The 26,127-nt window shown below is 42.0% G+C and overlaps 1 protein-coding gene across 1 annotated transcript; it reads left to right on the top strand.

The window, feature by feature from the left end:
- The first annotated feature begins 2,418 nt into the window (after window positions 1-2,418).
- Window positions 2,419-25,748, top strand: LOC309547537 (uncharacterized protein). The gene is made up of 5 exons (XM_082247412.1): window positions 2,419-2,544; window positions 8,679-8,761; window positions 16,673-16,799; window positions 18,691-18,804; window positions 24,390-25,748. The coding sequence occupies exons 2-5, from the start codon at window positions 8,687-8,689 to the stop codon at window positions 25,130-25,132; spliced, it is 1,059 nt and encodes a 352-aa protein (XP_082103538.1). The 5' UTR covers window positions 2,419-2,544; window positions 8,679-8,686; the 3' UTR covers window positions 25,133-25,748.
- The last annotated feature ends 379 nt before the right edge of the window (window positions 25,749-26,127 follow it).

Here is a 26,127-nt window from a genome sequence, read left to right as displayed (position 1 = left end):
TCTCACCTCAATGCTCAGACCTCTAGGGTCATAACGCAGTGTGTTTTCAAACACCTGATGGGCTCCCAATCTGCTCAGCTTTGCCTCCAACCTCCAACCTCAGACCGATCATATAGTAAGAGATTCCAACATAGAGGGGGGGACAAAAGGACATCTAGTGCTCTCCGTATATATAACAATTTATTGAATAAAAAATATTGCACTTACAAGCATGGCACTATCCTAGTGCAAAACGAACAGCATAAGTGTACAACAGCACAGCCAGCTGGCCGCTCGGTGTGCGATCCCTTCGGAGCGTCGCGGGTGACGTCACAGCTCCTCCCCCGTACGCGTTGCGTCAGTGGGTGTGACTTCTTCAGCGGGGTACGTGGAGGGCGGCACCCGCACGCTATTTATAGATGCTGCTAAGCAACCGGACCAATCGTTCCAGAGCGGAACAGGAAGCTCTCAGGTTTCCATTTTGGAATAGGGAAAGAGAACTAGCTCTACTTCCTGATGACTCCGGAGCTAACAAAAACTCATATTTACAGACCGGAAACAGGGGAAAAGACACGGTTCAGTTCCTCTCTGTCTCTGTCGATGTAATTAGGAGCTAGTGAATATACTATTGCACTTCGTGAATGCTAGGGGCACAAAACCTTTAACAGGACATAAAGTGACAATGCATAGTGCATAATATAATACCTAAAAGTTTTCAAAAAATTCTTTTATACAAAAACTCTTTTTTTCTTTCAAAAGTCTTTTTAAAAAAAGTCTCTTTGAAAAAATGGCAAATGTTAAATAAGATAGTAAATACAATTCTAAAATCTTTTCATAAAAGCTAAAAAAGACGTGTAACCGCGTGTAACCGCGATGTCCTTTTGTCCCCCCCTCTATGTTGGAATCTCTTACTATATGATCGGTCTGAGGTTGGAGGTTGGAGGCAAAGCTGAGCAGATTGGGAGCCCATCAGGTGTTTGAAAACACACTGCGTTATGACCCTAGAGGTCTGAGCATTGAGGTGAGAGGCTAGCACACACTCTGGTGATGGAGTCACTTATGAAGAGGTGCATCTGTTTCATCCTTTACAGCACGGGTTTTCCTTGATCTTATGGCTTGGATTTGTGACATTTAAAGGACTCTTCTTTATTTTTAGCTTGCACAGTATTTGTGATTTAATTGTTCAGTCAGGACCTTTTCACAATTATACAGTCTGAGTTCATACTTTCTACTGTAGCGCTGCACCCCTTTCCGGCAAGGAGCAGACATGGAGCTCTGAAGGTACACCAGACCTTTAGAGCACATGCGCGGCTGGGGTCAGCGGCTGCATGCAGGGCGAATATCTCCTAAACCGTGCAGGTTTATAAGATATTGATTTTACCTACAGGTAAGCTTTATTATAGGCCTTATTAAAGGGCTTACATGTAGGTAAAAGTTAAAAAGCGGAGTATACTACCGCTTTAAGGTGGTAATTAAAGAGGAAGTAAACCCTCCTCAGGAAGTTGTACCTATAGGTAAGCCTATGATAAGGCTTACCTATAGGTACTGTAAATATCTCCTAAACATGCACCGTTTAGGAGATATTTACCTTTAATGCAGCCAGTGACGTCACTGGCGCATGCGCTCTGAAGGAACGGTAGATCGTGCCGTTCCTTCAGAGCCCCGTGCCGTGACCGTCGGCTCCCGCGCGCGTGCGCGGGAGTGACGTCACAGCGGCTCCGGCCAATCAGATGGCCGGATGCCGCGATCCCGGAAGACGGGCGACCATACATGTCGCCCGTCATACAGGTAAGCGGACGGCACGGCGGGGGCTCGTTCTAAGGTAAGTATTTCATAATGAGCTAGTATGCGATGCATACTAGCTCATTATGGGTTTCTCTTTCAGGATGTAAAGAAGAGAAAAAAATTTTTTCTCGGTGTACAACCTCTTTAAACTCCCTTAGTGCCTTATGTGCATTATAATAGCCTCAGAACCTGTGTAATTAATATGTGTCATGGTTTACAGGGATGAGGTGGCAACCCTACCGGCACTGGATCCTTGGACACCTGTTTTTTGTGTCTGTTTATGAAAAGTCAGCACCTACAGTTTTTGTAGCTGCTTTTGTTTTTTTATTATTATTTTTTTGGAAACCTGGCTGAAGCTTCCCTTTAATATAGTGTTGCCTTGTATGCCAGCCAAGAAATAGGTGTTTTTTACATTGACAAATAATAATGCGACTGACCAAACAGGAATTTCTATGAGAACAGCCAATCAAAAAGAGGCTTGAATGTCTAGGAAGCTTAGCAATCCACAAAGAGACGTGGATACCAGGAAGTAGCAGCTCTTCAGAACGAGGCTTGGATATCAGTTAAACCTGCTCTCCAGAACGAGGTTTGGATTAGACACCATAACACGCTACGCAGACTAGCGTGCTAAACAGAACTACATCCCCCAGCATCCCTTGCAAGATCCCCGTCACAGCCCCTATACCTGGGCAGATTGAAGCCGAGGCTTGGAACGCCCGTCTCATCACCACCATTGTTGCTGTACTTCCGGCCAGGTCCAATTTGCTGCTTATAAAAGAGGTAGATTGCGGCTCCCGGTATGGTAGGATGCGGGTTTATGTCATGTCGTTGTGTCTAGGGCAGTGCACGGGGATTAGAGCGGTGTGTGTGGTGGAGCTTGGCAGGCCATGGAGGCGACATTCTGTGCAGAGAGTCAGAAGCTGAGCTGTCAGTGCAAGCTGCTTATTGATAGCTGAGTGTACAGGACTGCTTGCCCGGCTATATAGTCATCGAGGGGCTCCCATAGGAGCCCTGTGTATTCTCTGCTCACTTATGTTCAATGACAGTGCTGGCTGGGGAGTGGGGGATGGGCTGTCATTGGAATCCTGCCCTATAAACATGTATATGAATGTGGATTGTGTGCCATGTACTCCCCTGCAGTATTCATCACTATGGGCATTCTGATGGTGCATATTCTACCCTTTAACCCAGCTGACACCGGATATATATGCATTGTACATGGGGGACACACTGAAAGGAGATGGAAACAATGATATGTTCACTTTGGTGCTGTTTAGATGCCGTAGGCAGTCCATTCAAATGAAAGAGGCGGCCTACTGTACCGCCTGCTCAGTGCACAGATGTGATCCCAGCCTCAGGGCCGCTTCACACTAGAACGCACATGCTTTTGCGCATTTTGGTTTTGACAGCCGATTCACTTAAATGGGCCGCCAAATGCACAAGAACGCTCAGATGCTACTTTTACGAATCATGCTGCACTGTACAGTGGTACCAAGACGTTTGGTGGCTGCAAGAATACTGGGTTTGGGGTGACATTAATAATTTATTGCACTTATCTAGCTAAGGGCCGTGTGTTCACGTGCGGGAAAGGCGCAGAGAAACGCGCCTTTCCCACACCATGTTAGGCCTCATGTACACTGGGCTTTTGTCCTGCTATACTGTCAGGAATAAAGTTGCATCAAAAACACATGCTGATAAAAGAAAAGGAATTGGCAGCACTCCAGGTTGAGTCAAAATCCAGGTTTATTGACTGGACATCCAAATATGACAATCGTGACAAGGTAGATGCGTTTCACACAGTCAGTGTGTGAAACGCGTCTACCTTGTCACGATTGTCATATTTGGATGTCCAGTCAATAAACCTGGATTTTGACTCAACCTGGAGTGCTGCCAATTCCTTTTCTTTTATCAAGTTTTCACGGAGGCGAGCCGGGGCATGCACCTGTGTGAGTCATCAGGCAATTACACCACCTTGAGCAGTGGCTCAAGTGACTCCTTGTTTGTTCAAAAACACATGCTGGATGAGCTGTGTTCATGCTATTGCTGCATCCTAATAGACTTTGAAGTGGATGTAAACCCCATTTATGAAAACGGATCTGGGCACATCTATCTGTGGTGTTTACTTATCTCTCTCCAAAACCCTAAGTCCTATGTCTTTCTGCTGCTCCATTCCTCTGTTATCAGCGGAGTCACTTCTGAAAAGTTCTCCAACACACGAGATAAAAGCAGCTGAAAATTTGTGCCTGGGAGGGAGCTTAGAGGTAGGTTAGCAGAGAGCTGGTCTATTCAGGCGGCAGTTCCTTTGTTCCTCTGCCTAAGTGGAGAGGGGAGGTGCCTTTCCTCCAATTAGCTCTCACAGTGTAAGCCCAGACTCCACACCCACTGCTGAAGGAGGTAAAAAGATTTGTAACATGATGTGCATTTGTAACACGGCAGATTCCGTTTATCTCAGCGGGGGATTGATCTGCCAATCCCCCGCTGAGCAGGAGGATGACAGCTGTTCTCCGCACTGTGTGTGGAGACACAGCTGTCAGAGCCCCATACATCTCTATGGGGGAATCGAATGGGAACGGATAAATAGGGTTTCCATCCTTCCAGATTTGACGGACAGGATCAGATGTCAGCGGACATGTCTCCGCTGACATTTGATGCACCATAGAGATGCATGGGGGGACCGTTCAGATCCGCCAAAAAAACTGACAGGCGGATCTGAACGGTCCGCCTCTGTGAAAGGGGCCTTATGGCGCTTTTCCACTGCATGGAACCGAACGGTTCGGCTCGCTTTTGTGCTTTTCCACTGCTGGTACCGCATGGTATATTGTAGGAACGGTACGGTACGGTACGGCGGCGCTTTTCCACTGCATGGAACCGAACGGTACGGCTCTCAAAAACAGTACCACCTCGATTGTGGTTCCAACAGGTACCATACCCGGTACCATATCCCACAATCCTTTGCATGCAGTCACTACTAGCCACTGATTGGTCAGAGAATCCCACCCACCCCGTTGTTATCCCACCCACTTAAGTTTAGTACTACTTTAGTGGAAAAGCAAACCGTACCGTACCGAACCGTTCCAACACCGTACCATGCGGTACCAGCAGTGGAAAAGCAAACCGGGCCGAGCAGAGCCGGTACTTGCAGTGGAAAAGTGCCATTTGAGTGTAGAAAGCTGAAGACGGCAGGTATACATGTAAAACTTATGTAGGTGGATTTGTTTCATCTCTGTGTATCATCTGAGGCTGTTCACTTCACCGGGTATAGAAGAGGGTTTACATCCACTTTAAAGGGTTGCCTGAATGCAAAACCTCTTGTCTAGAATTGCTGCAAAAAATGTTCTGTTCACAATATAAAAAATAAAAATGTTCTGTTCACAATATAAAAAATAAAAATGTTCTGTTCACCCATGTGCATGAGGCCTAAAAGACGATTCTGACATCATTCAGAATTTATTGCGGGATGACAGCTGAGATCAGTTGACCTACTTTCTGACCGGCAGGTTTTGCGTTTTGCATTGCTATAGACTTGTATGGTAATGCAAAACCCATTTGATGCAAACAAAAGCCCATCAAAAGCCCTTAAACCTTTGCTGCCAAAGCCAATTTATCCCTTTTTTTTTTTGCATGCATGTTTAACATTTTACTAAAACACAGTAAGAGGAATGGATGTCGTTCCTCCCAATATGTGATGCCAGAAACCGAAAGCAATGAGGATTTTGTCACTTTCGGTTTCGGTCTCATGTAAGCAAGTCATTACCAATTTGTACAAACATCAGATCAAACCAATCTTAATTTGATCTGATGCTTTGGAGGGCAGACGAGAGATCTCTTGGTAATGAGGATCTGTCACGGCCCATGCTATCACAAGGGAGGTTGGTCATCCCTTGTAATAGCAATAAAATGTTAGATATCGCCATAAACTTCAGAACGAGAGCAGTAATTCTAGCTCCAGACCTCCTGTACAACTCTAAACTGGTAACCTGTAAAGGTTTTTAAACCATTGCCTAGGGAAATTTTTAGGTGTCGTAGTTCCACGAGCATATGCAATTGTAAAGTGTGACATGTTTGGTATCTATATATATCATCTTTTATGTTTTGCCCAAAAAATTGGGCTTTCTATTGTGTTTGTGTGCACTAAAATTCATTAAAGTGTATTTTTTCCCCATAAAATTGTGTTTAAACTCACTGCGCAAATACTGTGTGACATAAAAAAATGGTAACACCCATCATTTTATTCTCTAGGGCCTCTGCTAATATATAGCTGCACAATTAATCATTAAAAAATCGCAATCTCGATTCACCCCCCCACGATCCTAATTCGGCATTTCCTCAATTCATACAGTACAGAGTTGTTCTCTGCTCACTCACAGCTGTCAACAAGAAAAAAAAAAGAAAAAGTAGCCTCCTGCAAATGTTTATCAGCATTGCTAAGTGCTGGGAGATAACTATAAACACATTTTACAATGTATCATTTCATTCTTTTAGATCAAAGGAATGACCTTCCGTCTGTAAAGGAGGGCAGTTTAACCTCTTAAAGACTAAGCCTCTTTCTGACACTTGTTGCCTTCAAGTTAAAATCAGTATTTTTGCTAGAAAATTACTCACAACTCCCAAACATCATATATATTATATATTTTTAGGAGAGACCCTAGAGAATAAAATTGCAGTCGTTGCAATATTTGTTGTCACGCTATATATTGCGCAGCAGCCTTTTCAACACAATTTTTTGGGGGAAAAATACACTTAAATTGATTATATATATATATATATATATATATATATATATATATATAAAAAAACAGTGAAGTTAGCCACATTTTTGTGTAATGTGAACGATTATGTTAAGCCAAGAATCATGAGAGAGTCATCGTCTTTATTCTAAGCAAAAAAATTGTGATACTCATTTTATCCAGAATTGTGTTTCTGGTTTTTATTCAACCTTGCCAGCTAGGTAACTATGAATTTGTATGGAACAGGTACATTTTTTAAGTGTAACTCCAGCCCAAAAATAATTTTTTTATGTTTTTTTGCATAGGGAAGGGATAGCACCCATGTAATGTTTTGTTTTGTGCCTCTATTCAGAAGATCTCACCTCACTTTCTGTCCCTGTGAACATTGAATTTTGAAAATTTTGGTTTGTTGTGGAAACAAGGGTTGGTAATAAAGTCTCAGGGGAGACACCTTTTTCCCATGATAACTCTTACAGGAGTGATTTTTTTTTTTTTCCTTTCCTCGGGATATATTTCTTTTCCCTTCCTGTTGTCTAACTTTGTAGGTATAAGGGCTCTTTCAGACGGCCGCTCCGCTGCTTTTGTCCGCTGCGGGACTTTTTTTTTTTTTTCACGGAGCGGATGACATTTGTGTCATCCGCTCCGTATGCCCGCATATCATCCCATCCGTTTGCGGATGATATGCAGACATAATGTAAATCTATGGCATTGCGGATGTCAGCAGATGACACCGCTGACATCCGATTTTCCTTCCTTTCCGTTTTTTGAACGGATGAAAAAATAGGGTTCTATTCCGTTCCAAAAAACGGAACAGAACTGAAAGGAGGAAAATCGGATGTCAGCGGATGGTCACCCGCTGACATCCGCAATGCCATAGACTTACATTATGTCCGTAAATCATCCGCACACTATTGCTGTCAGGAGGAGGTCACTCACAGTACTACAGGGGTTTTTTTTTTCCTCTGCTGGGTGCTGAAGCAGTGTTCTTGCACCTTTTGCCACTCTGCAAACTGTCCACAGATGCCCAATAAGTGGTGGACCTAGTCATGGACATGGCAGGCCACATGCACTAGGAGTTTAGGGGCTGCTTATTTATTTATTTTTTATATATATTGATACTGTTTAGCTCTAGCCTACTTTAAATGAATGCAGAATGCATTCACTGTAGCGCACATATACACAAATATCGTTTCTGACCAAGCCTTCCCACCAAGTGGAATGTTACATTTGTGGACTGCTGCTGGTCATTTTTATGCCTACACTGGAAACACAGTAGCTCATGAGAATGTAGTTGGGATGTAAAGCTGGCCATACACTATTAGAATTGAATTAGAAAATCCTAATTTTGAGAATATCTGTTTGGTGTTTCCCTAGTAGTGAGTTGTGATTTCAGTAAGTCTGCAGTGCCACTCACAGTTGGAAGCTAGTATTGCAGCTCTTCAAGTCACCTATGTATGTTGTAGGTGCGTTATACTGTATGACACAGCAATGCGTTTATTTAAAAAAATAAGGATGCTGAATGTAACAAATTTGAGTATAAATAGTATGTATTTTGTAACGTTATATCAGTAGTTAGTATCAAGTTTGCCACATTCAACTGCAATTCTTCTGTAATATTGAAAACATTTTGTATCTTCTCTATGCCACTTCTTTAAATTCAATAAGTGAATTGGACAAGCTTCAAAATGTCTTCATAATTACAGAACAATTCCAGTAGAATGTACCAAGACTAGCTATACCATGACCTAGATAAATGAGAACCTTCACAGATGATATATCTGTAAAATGTAAATTTTTCAACAATGTGTAACTCCTTGGTGCCCAACTTGCATCTCTTTGGTACCTACTATGTGACCCTTGGACCCCAGCAGTCTCTAGTAATAGAAGCATTGACTTTTAAAGGGTTAATAACTGTCATCTCGAATAGCCTTGTGTAACACATCTCTAGTCTCTGACTGCCTTGTGCAGCATGTCTCCAAACCTGTAGCTTGTCCAATGTATCAAACCATTGTTTCGTCTAGTATGTCTCCAGACTTTGACAGTCTCTTGTCCAGCATTACTTCCAGTATAATGGCCATTACATGCAAGCCCTGACTGTATTATAGTCAGAATCGGATGTTTTTCTGTTATAAAGTCACTACAGTTGGATTGTAAAATTTTCTCCAAATTTTTATTTCTTTCAACCAGCGTTTCAAATGGCTGAGTGTGAGACAGATGCTGAAAGCAGTCATTCTATGGATGAAGACGATACAGGAAATACATCCTTACAGGTAATTGATGCAGTTTTTGTGGAGTCATTCCTGGGTCCTTTTTGTGCATTTACACAGGAAATGGACATGGCATCATCTTATGGCAAACTCCTTATCTGGTAGAAAGCATTCGGGTTGTCACATGTACAAGGAGTTTACATTTGTACTAACTAAACCAGTATTATAACCATGTCTACCAAGGTAAGTCATATTGGGATAACATCCAGTTAGTGGTATGTATCAGTAGTACAAGATGTCTGGGGTTGACAACAGGAACCAGCAGAATTCCATATAGTTAGTGCCTAGATGCAGGTGTTCGGGTCCTTAAAACTGTAAAATGTGTGAAAGGAACCATCTAAAGAAATTTACAGTAAATACTTATCTTGGTAAATCTGAATCAGCAGGGAGCAGTAGTGGCTTCAATTTCTCCAACAGGGTATGATGGACACCTAATGAGAGTTTCTTAACGCCACAAGATAGCCTTCAAATCTACCAAAAACTAGAGTCTTTATCGCTGTGATACTGTCCCAGCACGAGCTGCACATCATGAGCTTTACAAAGCTGCCATTCAAGAAACCATTCTATCCAGTGACCAGCACACAGATACTTACCCTGATGTAAGGGGCACCAATCCTAGAAAAAAGCAACAGTCTCGTAGTCCTCTTTCAGACTATATCCTACAGCTGGACAAGTTGGGATGTGGGGACAGACAAGGGTGACTTTAAAGGGTAACTCCACTTTCGTGGGGGAAAAAAGTAGCAATATAAATATAGCACAATTCCCAGCCGTTTTGCAGGATATGGGTCCCCCTGGGTTACCTCTAGCAAAAACAGCACATTTAAGCATGTTTCTCCAATTGTGAGCACTGAGACAATGACCAGTCCAGTATCTTTGGGTTTTTGTATTTATTTTGTAACTTGGATAGGAGAAGGGATGAGTGGGATACTCCTTGAACTGAACTATGCATAATTTAGCAGGGACGCTTGAAAAACGCTATTTGGCACTGACTTGACGCTGGCTGAATGCCTATCAACGCTGGTTTGACAGTGGTTAACACTGGCCGGATGCCTGTTAATGCTGAACTGACTTGTGACTACTTTTTGACTAAAGAAGTCTTCTTTGAGCTCCCTTAAGCACTCTTGCTGAGGTAGCTACTTGTATACTGCTGCACTGTTGAACACTTCAGGGCCCATACTGGCACCCCCTTTCTCTCAGTTCTCTTCAGGGCTTAGACACTGGAACTCCCTTTCTCTAAGCCTCCTCTACTGGGTAGCTGGCTCCCAGATCCCTTTGACCTTCTGGAGTGGCCCCCTCTCCTAGGCAGACCCCTTGGCAGTTTCAGGTACTCGCAACACTGTTTTTCCTGGAAACTTGTGCCCAGCAGCTCCACTCTGTCAGCAACACTCTGGATCCTCTTCCTGCAGCCCAGCTCAACCTCCGGTCCTCTAGGCCCACTGCCCAGGAAACCCTCACTCGCTCTGACAGGAGGAGAGACAGCTGTCAGCCTCCTCCTGGGACTCTGCTTCCCGCCAAAGACCCTCTGTCACATGCTCCCCTCAGGCTTATATCCAATCCCAGGGTGCATTGCAGCAAACTCCGCCCACTGAGACAGCTATAAGCCCTGGTGCACTATTGGCCAGGTTTCCTCCACTATCCAATAAGAGCCCTCATTGGACACAGTGGGGAGACTCCCCATACTCAACAGACCACAACTGGAAACACATGACAGCCTCACTAACTGAATCAGGCCCCCCTGATAAGCAGACAGGGCCACATATATGCTTTTCCTAGAACCTACCTAGGAGGGTGCTACATAAAAAAAACAATATAGCGTAAACAATTTAGACACAAATCATATTGTGATTAAATGTTATAAAAAATTACCTTTCCTTTTCAATTTGCAGCCCTGTAATTTTCTGAGAATGCAATGCAATATGGCTACCTGGAGTTGTTCTGTACACAGAAAGTGTACTTACATAATTTCCTGCTTGTGTGATTGGCTCACCAATTTTCCCAGGAGTCTGCCTAAGATACAAGTCAAATTTCTGGCATCCCCTGCAACAAAAATGTCATTTTTGGTGAGATACTCCCAATAGGAACATGTCTAAAAGGATGCAGGCATAGCCGATTTCCTCATTAGTGAATGGTAATTATAAAACCACTCCCATTAGACCCACTCAGCACAGAGGCACAGAAGAGCACACAGGGATTTCTTCAGAATAACAAAAGGTAGGAATCTGCAATAAAGTTTGCTATAATCCCTGCAATGTACACAGATCACCCAGAGGGAATTTTTTTTTCTCAACAAAAGTGGAGTTACTCTTTAAGTCACAATGTCAGAAAATGTTAAGCATATCGAGGGACTATTGATGGTATGGGCAGCTATGTCAGGGAAGTCATTATATCTGGGGGCTGTTTGAAGTTTTGTATAAAGGTCAAGGAGGTCATGAGGTCCCTCCAACTACTCTGAGGCTTACCAGAAAAACTGTGATCCTCAAATGAGAAGTCAGCAAATGCTTGATGTTGCCATCACTATGGAGCATCAAATGAAGTAAATCACAGGTCCACTTTAACGCTCCATTCAGCCAAGGCCAGGAACATAAGCATAAAAAACAAGACAGTCCACTTCCAATAGTGTAAATCTGTTTCAATTGTGAGGTTATTTAACACTAATGAGAACGAGGATCAATGCGCTACCTTAGGGGTTTGATGAACGTGAGCAAATGATGAATATAAACAATCAAAATAAAAAACGAAAAAGCTGCCAATCTGAATCGGTGTCCCCACCGTGAATTGCAGTGTGTGTAGTGTATAAGATCAGCGCTAATTCAAACTGAACTAAACGGTGCAAATGTAAAATCAATGGTGTAAATATAAATGCGTACTGTATGGATATAACAATATACAAAAAATACAATCAATCAATTCAAAAGTGAACAATACTCAATAGAATAAATCAATAGTGCTAGCAAAAAAACGTCCAAATCAATCCGGTGATGGCTGATAACTGTGTAAGAAACGTGCACTCCTAATGTGTATAAATAAATACAATCTTTAAAATAGTGTCCAAATCAATAAATGATAAATAAATATCGGTCCAATCTCGGTGCTGTAAAGTGTGTAGTGGCCGCTTACCTACAACACACAGGGCAAGCGCATGTGTGTAATCCAAAATATGCAGACTCTCTGTTCTAGGCAAGCGCCGAAGGTGGTCCTCACAGATGGATGGATGGTGGGATCTCTGTAGTCAGCAATAAGACAACAATCTCCTCATATGGTGTGGGTCCTCCGCTGTGTAGTCATACATCAAAGGCACCAATCTGCTCTTGGGCTGGCTCGGACACTGGCTGACTCACTCCTCCTCGACCGGACTGGACCGGACCGACTGCTGCTGTGTGCTGCTGAACACTGTACTCATATGAAATTTTTATCACACCAATAGAGCTTTCTTTTGGTGGTATTTAATCATCACTGGATTTTTAATTTTTTGATGAACAAACAAAAAAAGACAGAAAATTTTGAAAAAACCCAATTTTTTTTCTTAGTTTCTGTTATTAAATTTTGGGAATAAGTAATTTTTCTTCTTTACTGATGGGCACTGATAGGCAGCACTGATGGGCACTAATTGGGGTTGCACTGATAATCAGTGCCCTGATTATCAGTGTAGATGTCTTCTGTCACACTTGTCGGTTACCGGCTCCCATGCCCTCACACTGTGACAGCACGTAAGGAAAGAAATGCCAATAACTGGCAAGTGTGTTTATATTGTGATCAGCTGTGAATAGACACAGCAGATCACATGGTAAAGGGCCGCTGTGATTGGGATCTGTGATCAGCTGTGCCATAAGGACACAGCATTCGCAGAGGGTGTGGGATGCGCACTGCAGCGGGTACACAGGGGGCCTGGTTCTAGGAGAACGTCAAGACACCCTCCCACAACTGGACGACTGCACTGTAGCCGTCATTTGGCTTTAGCATGGTCAAGAAGTGGTTAAAATCTGAACAGTGCTTTGCAATGTGCCCGAGTGATGGAATGCCTGGGGAAAAATGCAGAAAGTTGAGCTGACTCTTTAATTAGTATTCTGGAATATGGGTGCATCAACAAGCAGTGTTTGCACGATAGGGAGAACCTAATCGTGGCTTCATACTCATTTGGGCGTTATACAATTCTTCAAGCAGTGCCCAAATATAATGACTGCCCATACCATCAGTGATTCCCCAATATGCCTAACAGTTGATGACATCTTTGGCTTCCTCCACATCTAAGCTTGTTTAGTTAAAGGAAGATGATCGATAAGTTAACCCTGTTGATTTTTGTCTAGGATTTGTGCTCCGTACACTAGGGTTATGTGCCTGTGTACTGATCACTGAATGCAGGTGGTTTTTGAATGTCAGCTTTGTGAAGCTCATGATGTGCTGCTCATGCCGGGACTGTACCAGAAGTGCTGACTCACATTTGTTGTTATGTTGAAGGCTATGCTTTTGTGGCATTTAGCAAATATCTCATCCTCCCTTTCAGGACAGCAAAAGAGAGTGTGGATCTTCCCACTGAAAACCGGAAATGCAAGGCTTCAGCTCCCTGTGTTTTCTCAGGCCTAGCAGGAACAACATCAGAAAATTGATATTGCAAGACCTTTGTGCTTTTTACAGGGGCTTCCCAGGTTATCTAGCTTAGATTCTACCCCAGGGACAAAGGACCTGCTTGGCTTGGGTAGGTGGGATTGGGGAGTGGATGTCTCTTCTCCCTCTAAGTCAGGGCTGGACAGTTCCTGATCACTGGGTCACCATAGCCACTAAAAAAAAAACTCTGGCAGCCATGTCAGGGATGTTTTGCATTAGAGCCTTGTTTTATTGGCCTAGTCCCACCTGCTGCATACTGTATGATGACAAAAGATGTTTTCTTCGGTGACGCCCATTTTTCTAATGCTTCAGTTTTCTGCACTGCACATTACCTGCAACATGCAACCCACATCTGATCCTGCTGGCTCTAATAGTTTCCCCAAAAGATTCCTATCCATCCCTTGCAGAGTCATATTATGGATGCATAAATCTGCCTGACCTATATCTGAACTCTGAGGCCACTTAAAGGCTAAGCTCACCTTTGGAACATGTTACATGTTAGACCTGTATTTGGGGTGTAATATGTTTCAGCTCATGGCCTGCTCAACATTTCAACACTTCCACTGTGACAGCGGGTAGAGGATCCTCTCATCATACCAATCGTCCCATTTTCAAATTGGCATCGCTGTGTGCCAATGACCTGCGGGGGGGGGGGGGGGGATGCTTCCTCCAGATTTCTAACAGAAAACCATTACAGAAATATGGGCAATTAAGATGTAGTAAGTGTCTACAGGAGCCTGACATTGCACCTGCAATTTACTGATTGTGGGTACAGTATTTTGCAGGTTCCTGTAGGAAAAAATAATGAATGCACATTTTTTTTCTGCAAAAATCTGTGCATTTATTATTTTTTTCTAAAAGGTTAACTTAGCCTTTAAACTGTTACATAAGGGATCGTCACTGGTATTTTTATAAACCAGTGTTAAACGCCAGGCCTTGATTCACCACGAGATGCAGGAGGTTCATACATACCTTCTGGAATGCGTTCTATAGAATGTTTCACAGCACAATCACTGTTTCATCATGGGGTGAGATTTTCCCTGGGACCGCAGAAGGTGGCACACTCTTTAGTATCCATAGGACTCTTAGGAGGTAAATCCCCTTTTCTCTTATTTCAAGGGTGGGGTGGTTCTGGGTATATGCCAAAGTCATGAACTGCTGGGCTGTGTGCACAGAGGCAGCTAGTATAGCGCACAGTTTCTCTACTTATGCATGCATTTTGTTTATATTCAGGTGGTATTGTTGGATTATGAAGGTGTATAGTACATGGAATGGATAACTCAGGAGCAGGACCTTTTACTGCTGGGGGTTGACTAGCTTATTTCCATGCTGCGGTTCAGCCCTCACAGCCCTAGACATTTATCTTGTTTTAGGCTTTTCTGCCTTTCCCTTTATTTACTGTGGTTATGCAATATACTATGTCCCTTATAGCCCTTTATGGCTAAATAGCTCTTTGGAATGCTATTCTCTAAAGATTGCATAAGACTCCTTGTGGGATACTCCCAGTCAGCAACCTGATACATCATGGCTAAGTCTTAAACCCCCAAGTACCAACGCCTCACCCAGTGACATAATCGCAATCTAGCAATTTCCAAAATGTATGTATAGTGATCATAGGGCTTAACTTGTCTCCCTTTTGGTCAAAACCCTATATTAAGACTATGTTGCCAGTAGCTTTTGGCCATATGAGGAGTTTCAGCAGATTTCAAACTTAAGCTATTGTGGAAACCTACTTCACAGATTTTCCACACTTGATATTTGTAGTAGATCTGGGCTTCTGATTAAACTCAATCCAGGTTCTTAGGACATAGGAAATAGTAATTAATTTCCTATTTTCAAACCCATCCAATGATAGGAAGCAGCTTTTATGTGCTTGGGTATATGCCAAGCCATACCAATTTATCTTATGAAAATCCAAACCGCATTGTATGAAAACGATTAAACAGCTCTGCAGGGCCCAAGAGTTGCTAGGGGGTCAAAGAAGACCATGTCAGCTGATCAGATACATCATTTTGGAGTATACTGTACATCCCAGTGGTATTAGAGTTTATTTCAGAGGGCTTTAGCCTCAGCAAGGACAGCAAACTCGTGGTTTAAAAAAGGCCTGGATTCTTTCCTAAATGTACATAATATAACTGGATACTAACATTTTATAGGTAAAGTTGATCCTGGGAATATCCGATTGCCTCTTGGGGGTTTAGGAAATAATTTTTTTACACTGCTGGAGCAAATTCGATAATGCTTTGCTGGGGTTTTTTTTGCCTTCCTCTGGATCAACTGGAGGATAGGATTGTATATATAAACTTGGTTAAACTAGATAGTTTTGTGTCTTTTTTTCAGCCAGACTAACTATGTAACTATGTTTGCCTGAACTGCTCTACAAAGATGCCAATTGGTTCAGCTTTCATACAGTCATCTGACACAACCAGATCGCCCTCCTCTCCAGTATGGACTGAGGCCCCTATTTGCACTTGTGAGACCTGTCACTTTTGTCAACAGCATAGGGCAGCTCATTTATTTGAATGGGTTGCCCTACATGTGACAAACCCACCAAAGTAGCTCCTGGACCTATTATTTTTTTTTTTTTTTTTTTTAGCTTTTTACCTGCGTTTCGGGTGGCGTTTTTTTTAGCTTTTTACCTGCGTTTCGGGCCTCCTCTCCAGTATGGACTGAGGCCCCTATTTGCACTTGTGAGACCTGTCACTTTTGTCAACAGCATAGGGCAGCTCATTTATTTGAATGGGTTGCCCTACATGTGACAAACCCACCAAAGTAGCTCCTGGACCTATTATTTTTTTTTTTTTTTTTTTTAGCTTTTTACCTGCGTTTCGGGTGGCGTTAGAAAATAGGAGCACTGCAAGCGCAATGCACATTTTTTGCATGTTTCAAGGAACATCCACAAAAAACGGTTTCTGCGTTAATTCCGGACCACCAAGATGTGAATGGGGCCTGAACCTTTAGGAAGTAGGTTGTGAAAGAAGTAGTCCCAGCCTAGTAGGTTATTTCTTGCTTATCCAATCATGTGCTGTCCTGGAAGAAGATTCGGGGAAAACAAGACTAACATGGTAACTAAATTTCCAGGAATCGGGAATTCCCTTCCATATTTTAGTGGATTTAGGTTTAAACCATTTTGTGATATGTTCTACTGTTTGCCTTTCAGTTCTTTAATTGTAATGAGGCTTGGTATTGCATCTGGACTTGTTCTTTTATCGTCTGTGAGCTTTGTGTTTCCTATTTTTAGGTAGGTGGAGCCACACTCTTGAGGTTCCAGAAAATTCAGTTAGGTGAAAAAAACTCTGTTTTTCATTACAGGAACCAATGAAATCTGATAATGTCACCGTCCGTTTCTCAGTGGAAGAGTTGGAGTCATTTGAAGAAAGACAAAAAAAATCTTGTAAAAATGAACCAACTGAAATTCACCAGACCCCAACCTTAGTGGGTAAGAAGATTTACTGAAAGTTAGGCTGATGAAGATAAGGTAGCTGTATTTATTGGTTTGGTCTGCTGGCTAATTTAAACAATATATCCAAGCATTATCCATATATACCCTAAACTTTTCTGTCACCACTAGAGCATGCTCCAGCATTATTTTGTTTTTGTTTACCTGGTTCATGCAGCAAAAAAAACAGCTTTTTTTTTTTTTTTTTACTCCCTGTAACATCATCACCAGGTTTTTAAGAGGTTTTAAGGGAAAGCTGCTGGGAGGTTAGCAGTAGGCAACCCCCCAGAACTACATCTCCCAAGGGGCCTTTCCTTACACAGTGTGCATGTCCTTTAGCACTTAAGGGAGAAGTATTGTTTTGCTTGAAAAGCAATAAATACATGCATGTGGATTGAGGGAGTGGGGGATAGGCAGAGTTCTGTAGTCCAGCAGGCAGGGCTGCAAATGTTGGTTGTGATTTTAGTGCTAAAAAATGCATTATGTTGCAAGCCCAAACAGGATATTAGGAGCACTCTGTATATCCTGCAAATCAACAGGTATCTTATGTACTTGAGGAAATGAAACTTGGGGAAATGTGCATACATTGCAGAGATGTGCTTATTTATTTTACCCTGACAAACATTTTTGTAAGTTGTCTTAAATACCTTCATCTCATATGCAATAGATAGCATATACACCTAACAGCCATAGGATTATGACAACCCACCATAACCCATCAAGATATGGACTCCACTAGACCTCGGAAAGGTATGCTGTGGTATCTAGCATCAAGCTGTCAGTTGAAGATCCTGTAAGTCCTGTAAGTTGTGAGGTGGGACCTCCATGGATCGATGAACTGAGATCTGGAGAATTTGGAGGCCAAGTCAGCACATCAAACTTCTTGTATTCCCCAAACCCTTCTTGAATTCACTAGACCAGGCCACCTTCTTCCATTTCTCTGTTCTCAAGTTTTGATGCTCATATACCCATTGTAGTTAACTTTGCCTGTTGACATGGGTCAGCATGGGCACACTGGCCAGTCTGTAGCTATGCAGCACCATACAAACAAAATTGTAATGCACTGTGTTTGACGTTTCTATCAGAACCAGAATACACTTTTTCAGCAATTTGAGCTACAGTAGCTCTTCTGTTGGATTGGACTACACGAGCCAGCTTTCCCTTTCCAAGTGCATCAGTGAGCCTTGGCTGCCCATGACCCTGTTGCCGGTTTGCCAGTTTTTCTACCTTGGACAACTTTTGGTAGGTTCTGACCACTGCAGACTGGGAACATCCTAGAAGAGCTGCAGTTTTGGAGATGCTCGGACCCAGTCATCTAGCCATTGCAATTTGGCAATTGTCAAAGTCCCTCAAACCCTTACACTTGTCCATTTTTTCTGTTCTCAACACATCAACTTCAGGGACAAAATGTTCACTTGTATCCTAACCTTTCCATGCCATGCCATTGTAAGGAAATAATCAATGTGATTTACTTTACCCATCATTGGTCATAATGTTATGGCTGATCGGAGTATGCGTCAATTAAAAAAAAAAAAAAATAAACAATAAGTCCTATAGTAACAAAATTGACTCAACTTCACCAAATTGCAACAATTTCCATATATCTGCATTGCTTTATCTTGGCAACGAATCTAGCGTTTGCCATTTGATGGAGTAATGCCTTATAATGAGACCGCTCAAAAATTTGGCTTATTTATTACAGCATTGTAAAGTGGATGTACAGTAACCCATAGAAACCAATTAGAAATCATGCTTATCAGCTAATTTGAATACAGCACGCTGTAATCTGATTGGCTGCTATAGGTTACAGCAATTTGCAAATTTATATGATTTGTTTGTGAAATTACCTGCCAATTAATTTGACATCTAATTCCTATCTGTTAACTAACAGGTTATATCTATGTAAAGCCAGAGATTATGTCCCGTATTCACCAAGGAGAAGAATTATGTGTAAAGAGCAATTTGTATTCTCAGAAGAGGAACTGCAGAATGGGTCCTTCCACAAGTGAGTATTCTTAATGAATGTATCTGTACAAGTATCAAATCAAGTAAATCTGTAAGTGGTCAAAAGCAAGTGGAGGATGCCATGGTGAAATTAAAAAACTATGCACTTAAATTTGTTAAAAAACGTATTAAAAGCATATCAAATTTTAATCCTTTTAACAAAATGAATGTGAGCTAGGCTGTTGAAGAAAGTAATAAAAGTGTTGGCAGTTTCTCATTTTTTTTTTTATATTGTTTACATTAACAGTGAGCATAGCCTCTAATTTCACCAAATACATTTTAGCCAAAATGGAAGACTTTTGTAGATACAGTCAAAGTATTCATTTCCGTCAGTACTTCATTTGTCTTCAGATGTTTAACATCAAATTCTTTGTGACTTGCAAAATGGTATTACTGTATAAGCTCAATGGGTTTGCAAAGTATATTGGGGTTTCTAATAATAAAGAACTTCCTACACGCTTGTTAGCAGCCCGTGTAGCAGGCCAACCCAGATGGTTCCTTCTCAGATAACTCCTCCACAAGACCAAATCATGCATTGGTTGGATGAACAGGTAAGATTGTTAAAGCTAAAGTGATTTTGACCAGGCCTAAAATGACTCGGAGGTAACAGAAGTGCTAAAGTTGAGGCAAATCATGGTGCTTGCAAGTACCTGTGCCAATCTTCACACAATGTTTTGCCCCTGCGGAGCCACTTTGGATCCTAGGCCCAGGCTGCTTGTCTAGATTGAAGCCAAACTCTAGGAAAACTAGAACTATTCCCTTGAAATGGGGCTGCGCTCACACTGCAGGCGTTGTTTGTTTATGTCTAGGGAATGGTGAAATCATTTTACTTACCTGATCCTAGCTCCCCAGGCAAATGGCACTTCTCCATGCTCCAGTGGTGGACCTGGCGTGGAGCTTGGCGAGCTCACACCCAGTGCAAGGCTTTGGGGCTCTGCATCAGTCTTAATGACTTCAGATGACCTGAGACCATCAGAGCATAGGGAAAGTGGCTGCAGGGACCAGTCTAGCAGCTTGGAGGATTGTGTATGTAAAAAGTGCTTTTCCAAATACCCTAGAACTCAAAAAGTAGTTGACCAAAGCAGTGCAGATATGGACCAAGTGCAAGGGAGGCGTTTTAGTTTTCCTGGAGTTTAGCTTTAAATACCCTCTTCACTCAGGGTTGTCCCTTTGTCTGTCAAAAGTAAATAAAACTACAAATAGGGAGTGGCTGCAAACAAATAATTTGTTAAACTTTTATATAGGTGCTGCACTTTAAATGCATAGAAAAGAGTCCTTATCAGTAGCTCAATAAAGATTCAAAGTTGAATCTCCAACAGGTGCAGATTTCAAGCAGAAGTGCTGTGAGAGATCTTCCACCAACAGCAATACACACACAATAAAGAAAAAGGAATGGCTGCACTCCAGGTGAGGTCAAAATCCAGATTTATTGACTGGACATCCCAATGTGACAATAGTGACAAGGTAGACGCGTTTCACACACTACAATGTGTGCTTAATCATTAGGTAATGATACCAGATAAATCTGGATTTTGACCTCATCTGGAGTGCAGCCGTTCCCTTTTCTTTATTGATTATCCACGGAGGCGAGCCGGGGCGTGCACCGGTGTGTGTCATCAGGCTTCCATACCACCTCAAGCAGTGAGTTCCTTTCTTTTTGATAGCAATACACACACACACTGACCCTTACCTTTTGTGGTGGACCACTATACATAAAGCGGACAAATGCGCTCATGACAATTCCAAATCACCAGGAACACCTGGTGTCTGTAATCTTCACGATATAAGGAACTCCACCATGGAGGTACCTCAGAGCATACAGGGTTTAGGAATAGGCAAAAGGCACTTCATTGTGCAGTATTTATGGTAATAATATTCCACCAAAACACTCACCAAAGATTAAGTAAAATCTCGCATGTAGATCAATGTTACAAAGTAATGTTTCCAACCATCAAGATAGCCAACCACCGTGCGTGGCAACATTGCAAGACCCAGCTTCACCCAACGTGTTTCATCATATAGATGTCATCAGGGGCGTGGCCTCACGTTTATACAACGCCTTTATATACGGTAGGAGTTGGATATAAACTAGCTCCACACTTCGTGTGCTCCAAACACTAGAAGTGATTGCACAGCCAGAAACCAGAAGTGACACCGGGACCAGCCTAGTAAACATCCAGTGGGGAAACTCAAACCGGAAACTATATCAGAGGTTCCGGCTGGTCAAAAATACATTAATACATTTGCCCCCAAACAATGTTAAAAGAGGTATTTAGCTGGAAACACAAAAAAATAAAATGAAAAAATCTACAAAATAATTAAAAAGTTAAAATAGTTTGTGTTCCCAGAATGTTCCAAAATGAGTAAAATCAAACGTTTTTTTTTTTGCACCTACCCCAAAAGATTACTTAGTGTCCATCATGAAAAATAACCGTGATAGACCATTTAATAAATTGCAATAAATAAAACCAACAAAAATCAATATTCCGACCGATGTGCAGATGTGGAAAATTGTGCAAATGTCCAATGTAATGAACATGACTAACTTGGTCTCTGCAATTATTCACTTTTGTAGCGTGACTCCCAATCCACCTTCCAGTTCATCTTCCTTAAGTGAATTGTGCTGTGACTCCCACCACCAACACACTATGAGCTCACCTCCATGTGTAGACCTGTAGTATTCAGGTCACACGCTTTCCCCTCTCCAGGACTGTACTCTAGTTCCACTCCACCAAAGCCTGTCTCCTCTTTTGAATTTCCATTTTGCTTAATGAATGAAGTGAAATTTTACTGCCTTTAGTCATCAAGTCATATGTGAGCAAAAAACCTGTGTCTTAATTGGTCATGTACATGATTAGATATTCTTTGCAAAGAGAATGTTTACTTAAATTTGTGAATGAGATGAAGCTAAATGAAAATTTAAGCAAGCCATAGATAGAAATGCGGCCTGTTCATCAGGGACTGACCAAATTTTGATCCATCTTTGGGCAGTTCTGCACAGTCTATCTGTGACTGTTCCCGCTTGACAGGTGTTGATCCAACTTTTGTCGAATGGAATTTTGGAAAATTTTCATTTAATCAGCGACTGCAGTACTGATCAGTATATTCCTGTGTGTGGAAAATGGAATTTGTTAGGTTTTTTTTTTTTTTGAATCAGCCATGGCTGATCAAATTAAAAAAAACGTTCCAACTACGGCCAGCTTTAAGCCCCGTACACACGTACCGATTGTTGGCCGTAAATATTCGGCCGACGACCGATAGGCCGATTGTAGGCTTGTTAGTATGATGCTTCCGACAGCCGACAGCGCATTTTCGGCCGAACAGAATCTGTCGTGCAGGCATTAAAATTTTTGTTGGCCAACACCAGAACGGCCGATTGTTCGCCAGTCAGTACAGATTTCGGCCGACAGACAGCAGATTAGCAAGACTGGGTATGCTCAGAAAAGAAAAAAGACAAGGAAAGTTAACCATCACATGACATCACTTCTGAAGTCGGCTGTTGTTGGCCGACAAAATTCGTGTGCAGTCTTTTGCAGTTTTCAACAGACACGACAGCCCTCGACAAAAGATGGCCGATCAGTACGTGTGTACGGGGCTTTACTTCGCAAAGTAAACATACTTTACTCATTTAATAATTCCACTCCGGCCTCTCCGATGTGTTTCAAATGGCAAAAGGGTTTCAGCTTAATTTGCCTTTTCTCTGTACCTGCCACCAGAGAGGTTAATAGCTTATTTGAATGTATGGGAAGAATAGGGAAAGAATGTGAATGTACAGTGCATCCGGAAAGTATTCACAGCGCTTCACTTTTTCCACATTTTGTTATGGTACAACCTTGTTCTAAAATGGATTCAATTCATTATTTTCCTTTAAAATTCTACAAACAATACCCCATAATGACAACATGAAAGAAGTTTGTTTGAAATCTTTACAAATTTATTAATAAAGTATTCACAGCCTTTGCTCAATACTTTCTTGAAGCACCTTTGGCACCAATTGCAGCCTCAAGTCTTTTTGAATATGATGCTACAAGCGTGGCACACCTGTTTTTTGGGCAGATTCCCAATTCTTCTTGCAGGACCTCTTAAACTCCTTCAGGTTGAATGGGGAGCGACGGTGTATAGCCAGATCTCTCCAGAGATGTTCAATCGGGTTAAAGTCTGGGCCCTGGCTGGGCCACTCAAGGATGTTCACAGAGTTGTCCTGTAGCCACTCCTTTGTTATCCTGACTGTGTGCTTAGGGTCGTTTTCCTGTTGGAAGATGAGCCTTTGCCCCAGTCTGTGGTCCAGAGCGCTCTGGAGCAGGTTTTCATCAAGGATGTGTCTGTATATTGCTGCATTCATCTTTCCCTCAATCCTGACTAGTCTCCCAGTTCCTGTCACTGAAACCCATCCCCACAGCATGATGCTTCCACCATCATGCTTCACTGTAGGGATGGTATTGGCCAGGTGATGAGGGGTGCCTGATTTCTATCAGACATGACACTTGCCATTTAGGCCAAAGGGTTCAATCAGACTGGATAATTTTGTTTCTCATGGTCTGAGAGTCCTTCAGGTGCCTTTTGACATACTCCAGGTGGGCTGTCCTGTGCCTTTTACTGAAGAGTGGCTTCCGTCTGGCCAATTTACCATACAGGCCTGATTAGTAGTGTGCTGCAGAGATGCTTGTTCTTCTTGAATGTTCTCCTCTTTCCAAAGAGAAATGCTGGAGCTCTGTCAGAGTGACCATCGGGTTCTTGAACAACTCCCTGACTAAGGCCCTACTCCCCTGATTGCTCAGTTTGGCCGGTTGGCCCGCTCTAGGAAGAGTCCTGGTGGTTCCAAACATCTTCCATTTACAGATGATGGAGGCCTCTGTGCTCATTGGGACCTTCAATGCTGCAGACCCTTCCCCAGATCTGTGCCTCGATACAATCCTGTCTCGGAGGTCTATAGACAATTCCTTGGACTTCATGGCTTAGTTTGTGCTCTCACATGCACTATTAACTGTGGGACCTTATATAGACAGACATGTGCCCCTGAGCTCAATTTTAAGTGTCATGGCAAAGGCTTTAAATACATGTACATGTGTTTTTCTTTTTTTTTTTTCTTTTTTTTTTAATTTATGCAAAAAAATGAATTTAATTTATTTTGGAATAAGGCTGTAACATAACAAAATTTGGAAAAAGTGAAGCACTGTGAATACTTTCTAGATTTGCCTGTTATGTATAGATATTCCCCTAGACGATTAAAATCGCTGTCGAATGTACCAAGTTGATCATTTAATCAACTTGGGTACAACTAGCCTGCCAGATTTTACATACGATTATTGCTACCGGCTGGTATAGCCGCTAGCAATAATTACTGTCTTTTTCTGGTGGGCGACTACAATATCTCGACGGGAGGGATTCTTCTGTTAACACTGTCTGTGGTTGCAGGAAAGAAATTTGCTCCATGTATGGCAATACTTTGATAAAAAGGCCATGGAAACCAACTATAAAAAGGAAAACATCATAGAAAACGATGCCTTAGTAACTTGATTAACTGACATGATGGACTCCAATTTAATTTAGCACCAATTTATTTTTAATTAATGTTTCCTCCATCAGGTGACAAATCTGCAGAAGCAAGTAAAGCACCCAAGGTCATAAAAGAAGAGAATGAAAATGAAACATTGCTTTATGGAAGTCCATCAAACGCCAACAGCATTTTAAAGAAACCATACATATCAACACTTGCAGTGAAAAATGCTAAAGAAAACCCTATAAAGCAGGAAACACAGGAAGAAAAAACTGAAACAAGAACACAGAGAGGTCGCCGAAGAAGGAAATACGTGACGAGTGGAAGTACAAATGCTGAAGGAGCTGATGGCACTTTAATGGGCAATAAAGCAAAAGCTAACTCAGAAACTAAAGTGGCTAAGCCAGCTAGATCTTTCCTCTGCTCAGTTTGTGGCAAGTGTTTTACTCAGAATGCCAGTCTGATCATCCATCAGAGAACTCACACAGGTGAAAGACCCCATGTGTGCAAAGTATGCAACAAGAGCTTCATCAGTAGTGCCTACCTCGTAATGCACCAGAGAATTCACACTGGAGAGCGTCCATACGTGTGCACCGAGTGTGGGAAAAGCTTCATAAATAGCTCTAATCTCATCATACATAGGAGAGTGCATACAGGAGAGCGTCCCTATGTTTGTACCGAGTGCAGTAAGAGCTTCCGCCACAGCTCTGATCTTGTCAGGCACCAAAAAGTTCACACTGGAGAACGGCCCTATACCTGCTCCGAGTGTGGTAAATGCTTTTTCCGCAGTTCACATCTCATCAGACACAGGAGGGTTCACACCAAAATTTAGAAATTGGCTTCTTTGAATTAATCAGCGTACTATGATTTTACTTCATGCATTGCCAAATATTTAGTTTGACTTAAACGGGCTTAAAGAGTAATTCTAGGCAACTATTAAAACCAATCAATCGAGTGCTAATGCTTTCCAGGAAATGTTACATCTGTGCTACAGTCATAATATTTAATCTGTTTATCTATGTTAAAAGAGTTTGAGTCCAGTAGGATTGTATTTTGCTGGCTTCTCACGGGCATATTGGGTGGGACTTAGCCTCTTTTCTTGATGCTGTGTTTTGCAACCTTCTGCTCATGCGCTGTTGTGTGTGGGCAAGCCAGGAATGGACTCTGAGTGAAAGGTGATGGCACCTTGGAATACTCGGCTTGTATTGGAAAAAAAGCCAGGTGCAGAAGATGAATGCCAGGATTAGAGCCATTCAGGCCCTTGGCTAGCTTAAACCTTTTAAAGATCATGGCTCATTATTGGATGGACTCCATTTGGTCAACCTCTGGCCTATTGCTGGAAAGTGGCAGGAAAAAAACCTCAAAAGTTAGTAATAAATATGCAATATGAACAGTTATGTAATGGAGTCCGGTTGTTTTTTATTTTTTTTTCTTTGTTTTTTTTTATTTTTTTTGCTTTTTTTTTTTATTTGGATGAAAAAAAATGTTCCAGGAAACTATTCTGTTTCTGTGTGTTTCAGATTAGTTGTCACTTACAGCGCACTTTGACCCAACAGCAGTTTGCTGTTTGCTGCTCACATAGGAAGCCTGGAATTTGTAATCTTAAGCATAGATTCTGTTGTATCTTACAATTAAAGGCACAAGTTTACTAGCAATTTTAATCCGGGAATCAAGGATCACTGAGGGAAGTTTTTTTCCCTTTATAATTTTCTTTCTCTCCAGGTGTCCATAATGTTGTAAAATACCAGTCTTGACACTATTTTGTAGTACAATAACTCCATGGGGTATTCAGCGAGAAACCACTGCAGCTGAATGCTAATAATTCAA

This window comes from Pelophylax lessonae (assembly GCF_965119305.1).
Source record: "Pelophylax lessonae genome assembly, chromosome: 2".
Lineage (NCBI taxonomy): Eukaryota > Metazoa > Chordata > Amphibia > Anura > Ranidae > Pelophylax > Pelophylax lessonae.
The sequence above is the reverse complement of the archived record's forward strand: the minus strand, read 5'-3'. Positions and strand labels throughout refer to the sequence as shown.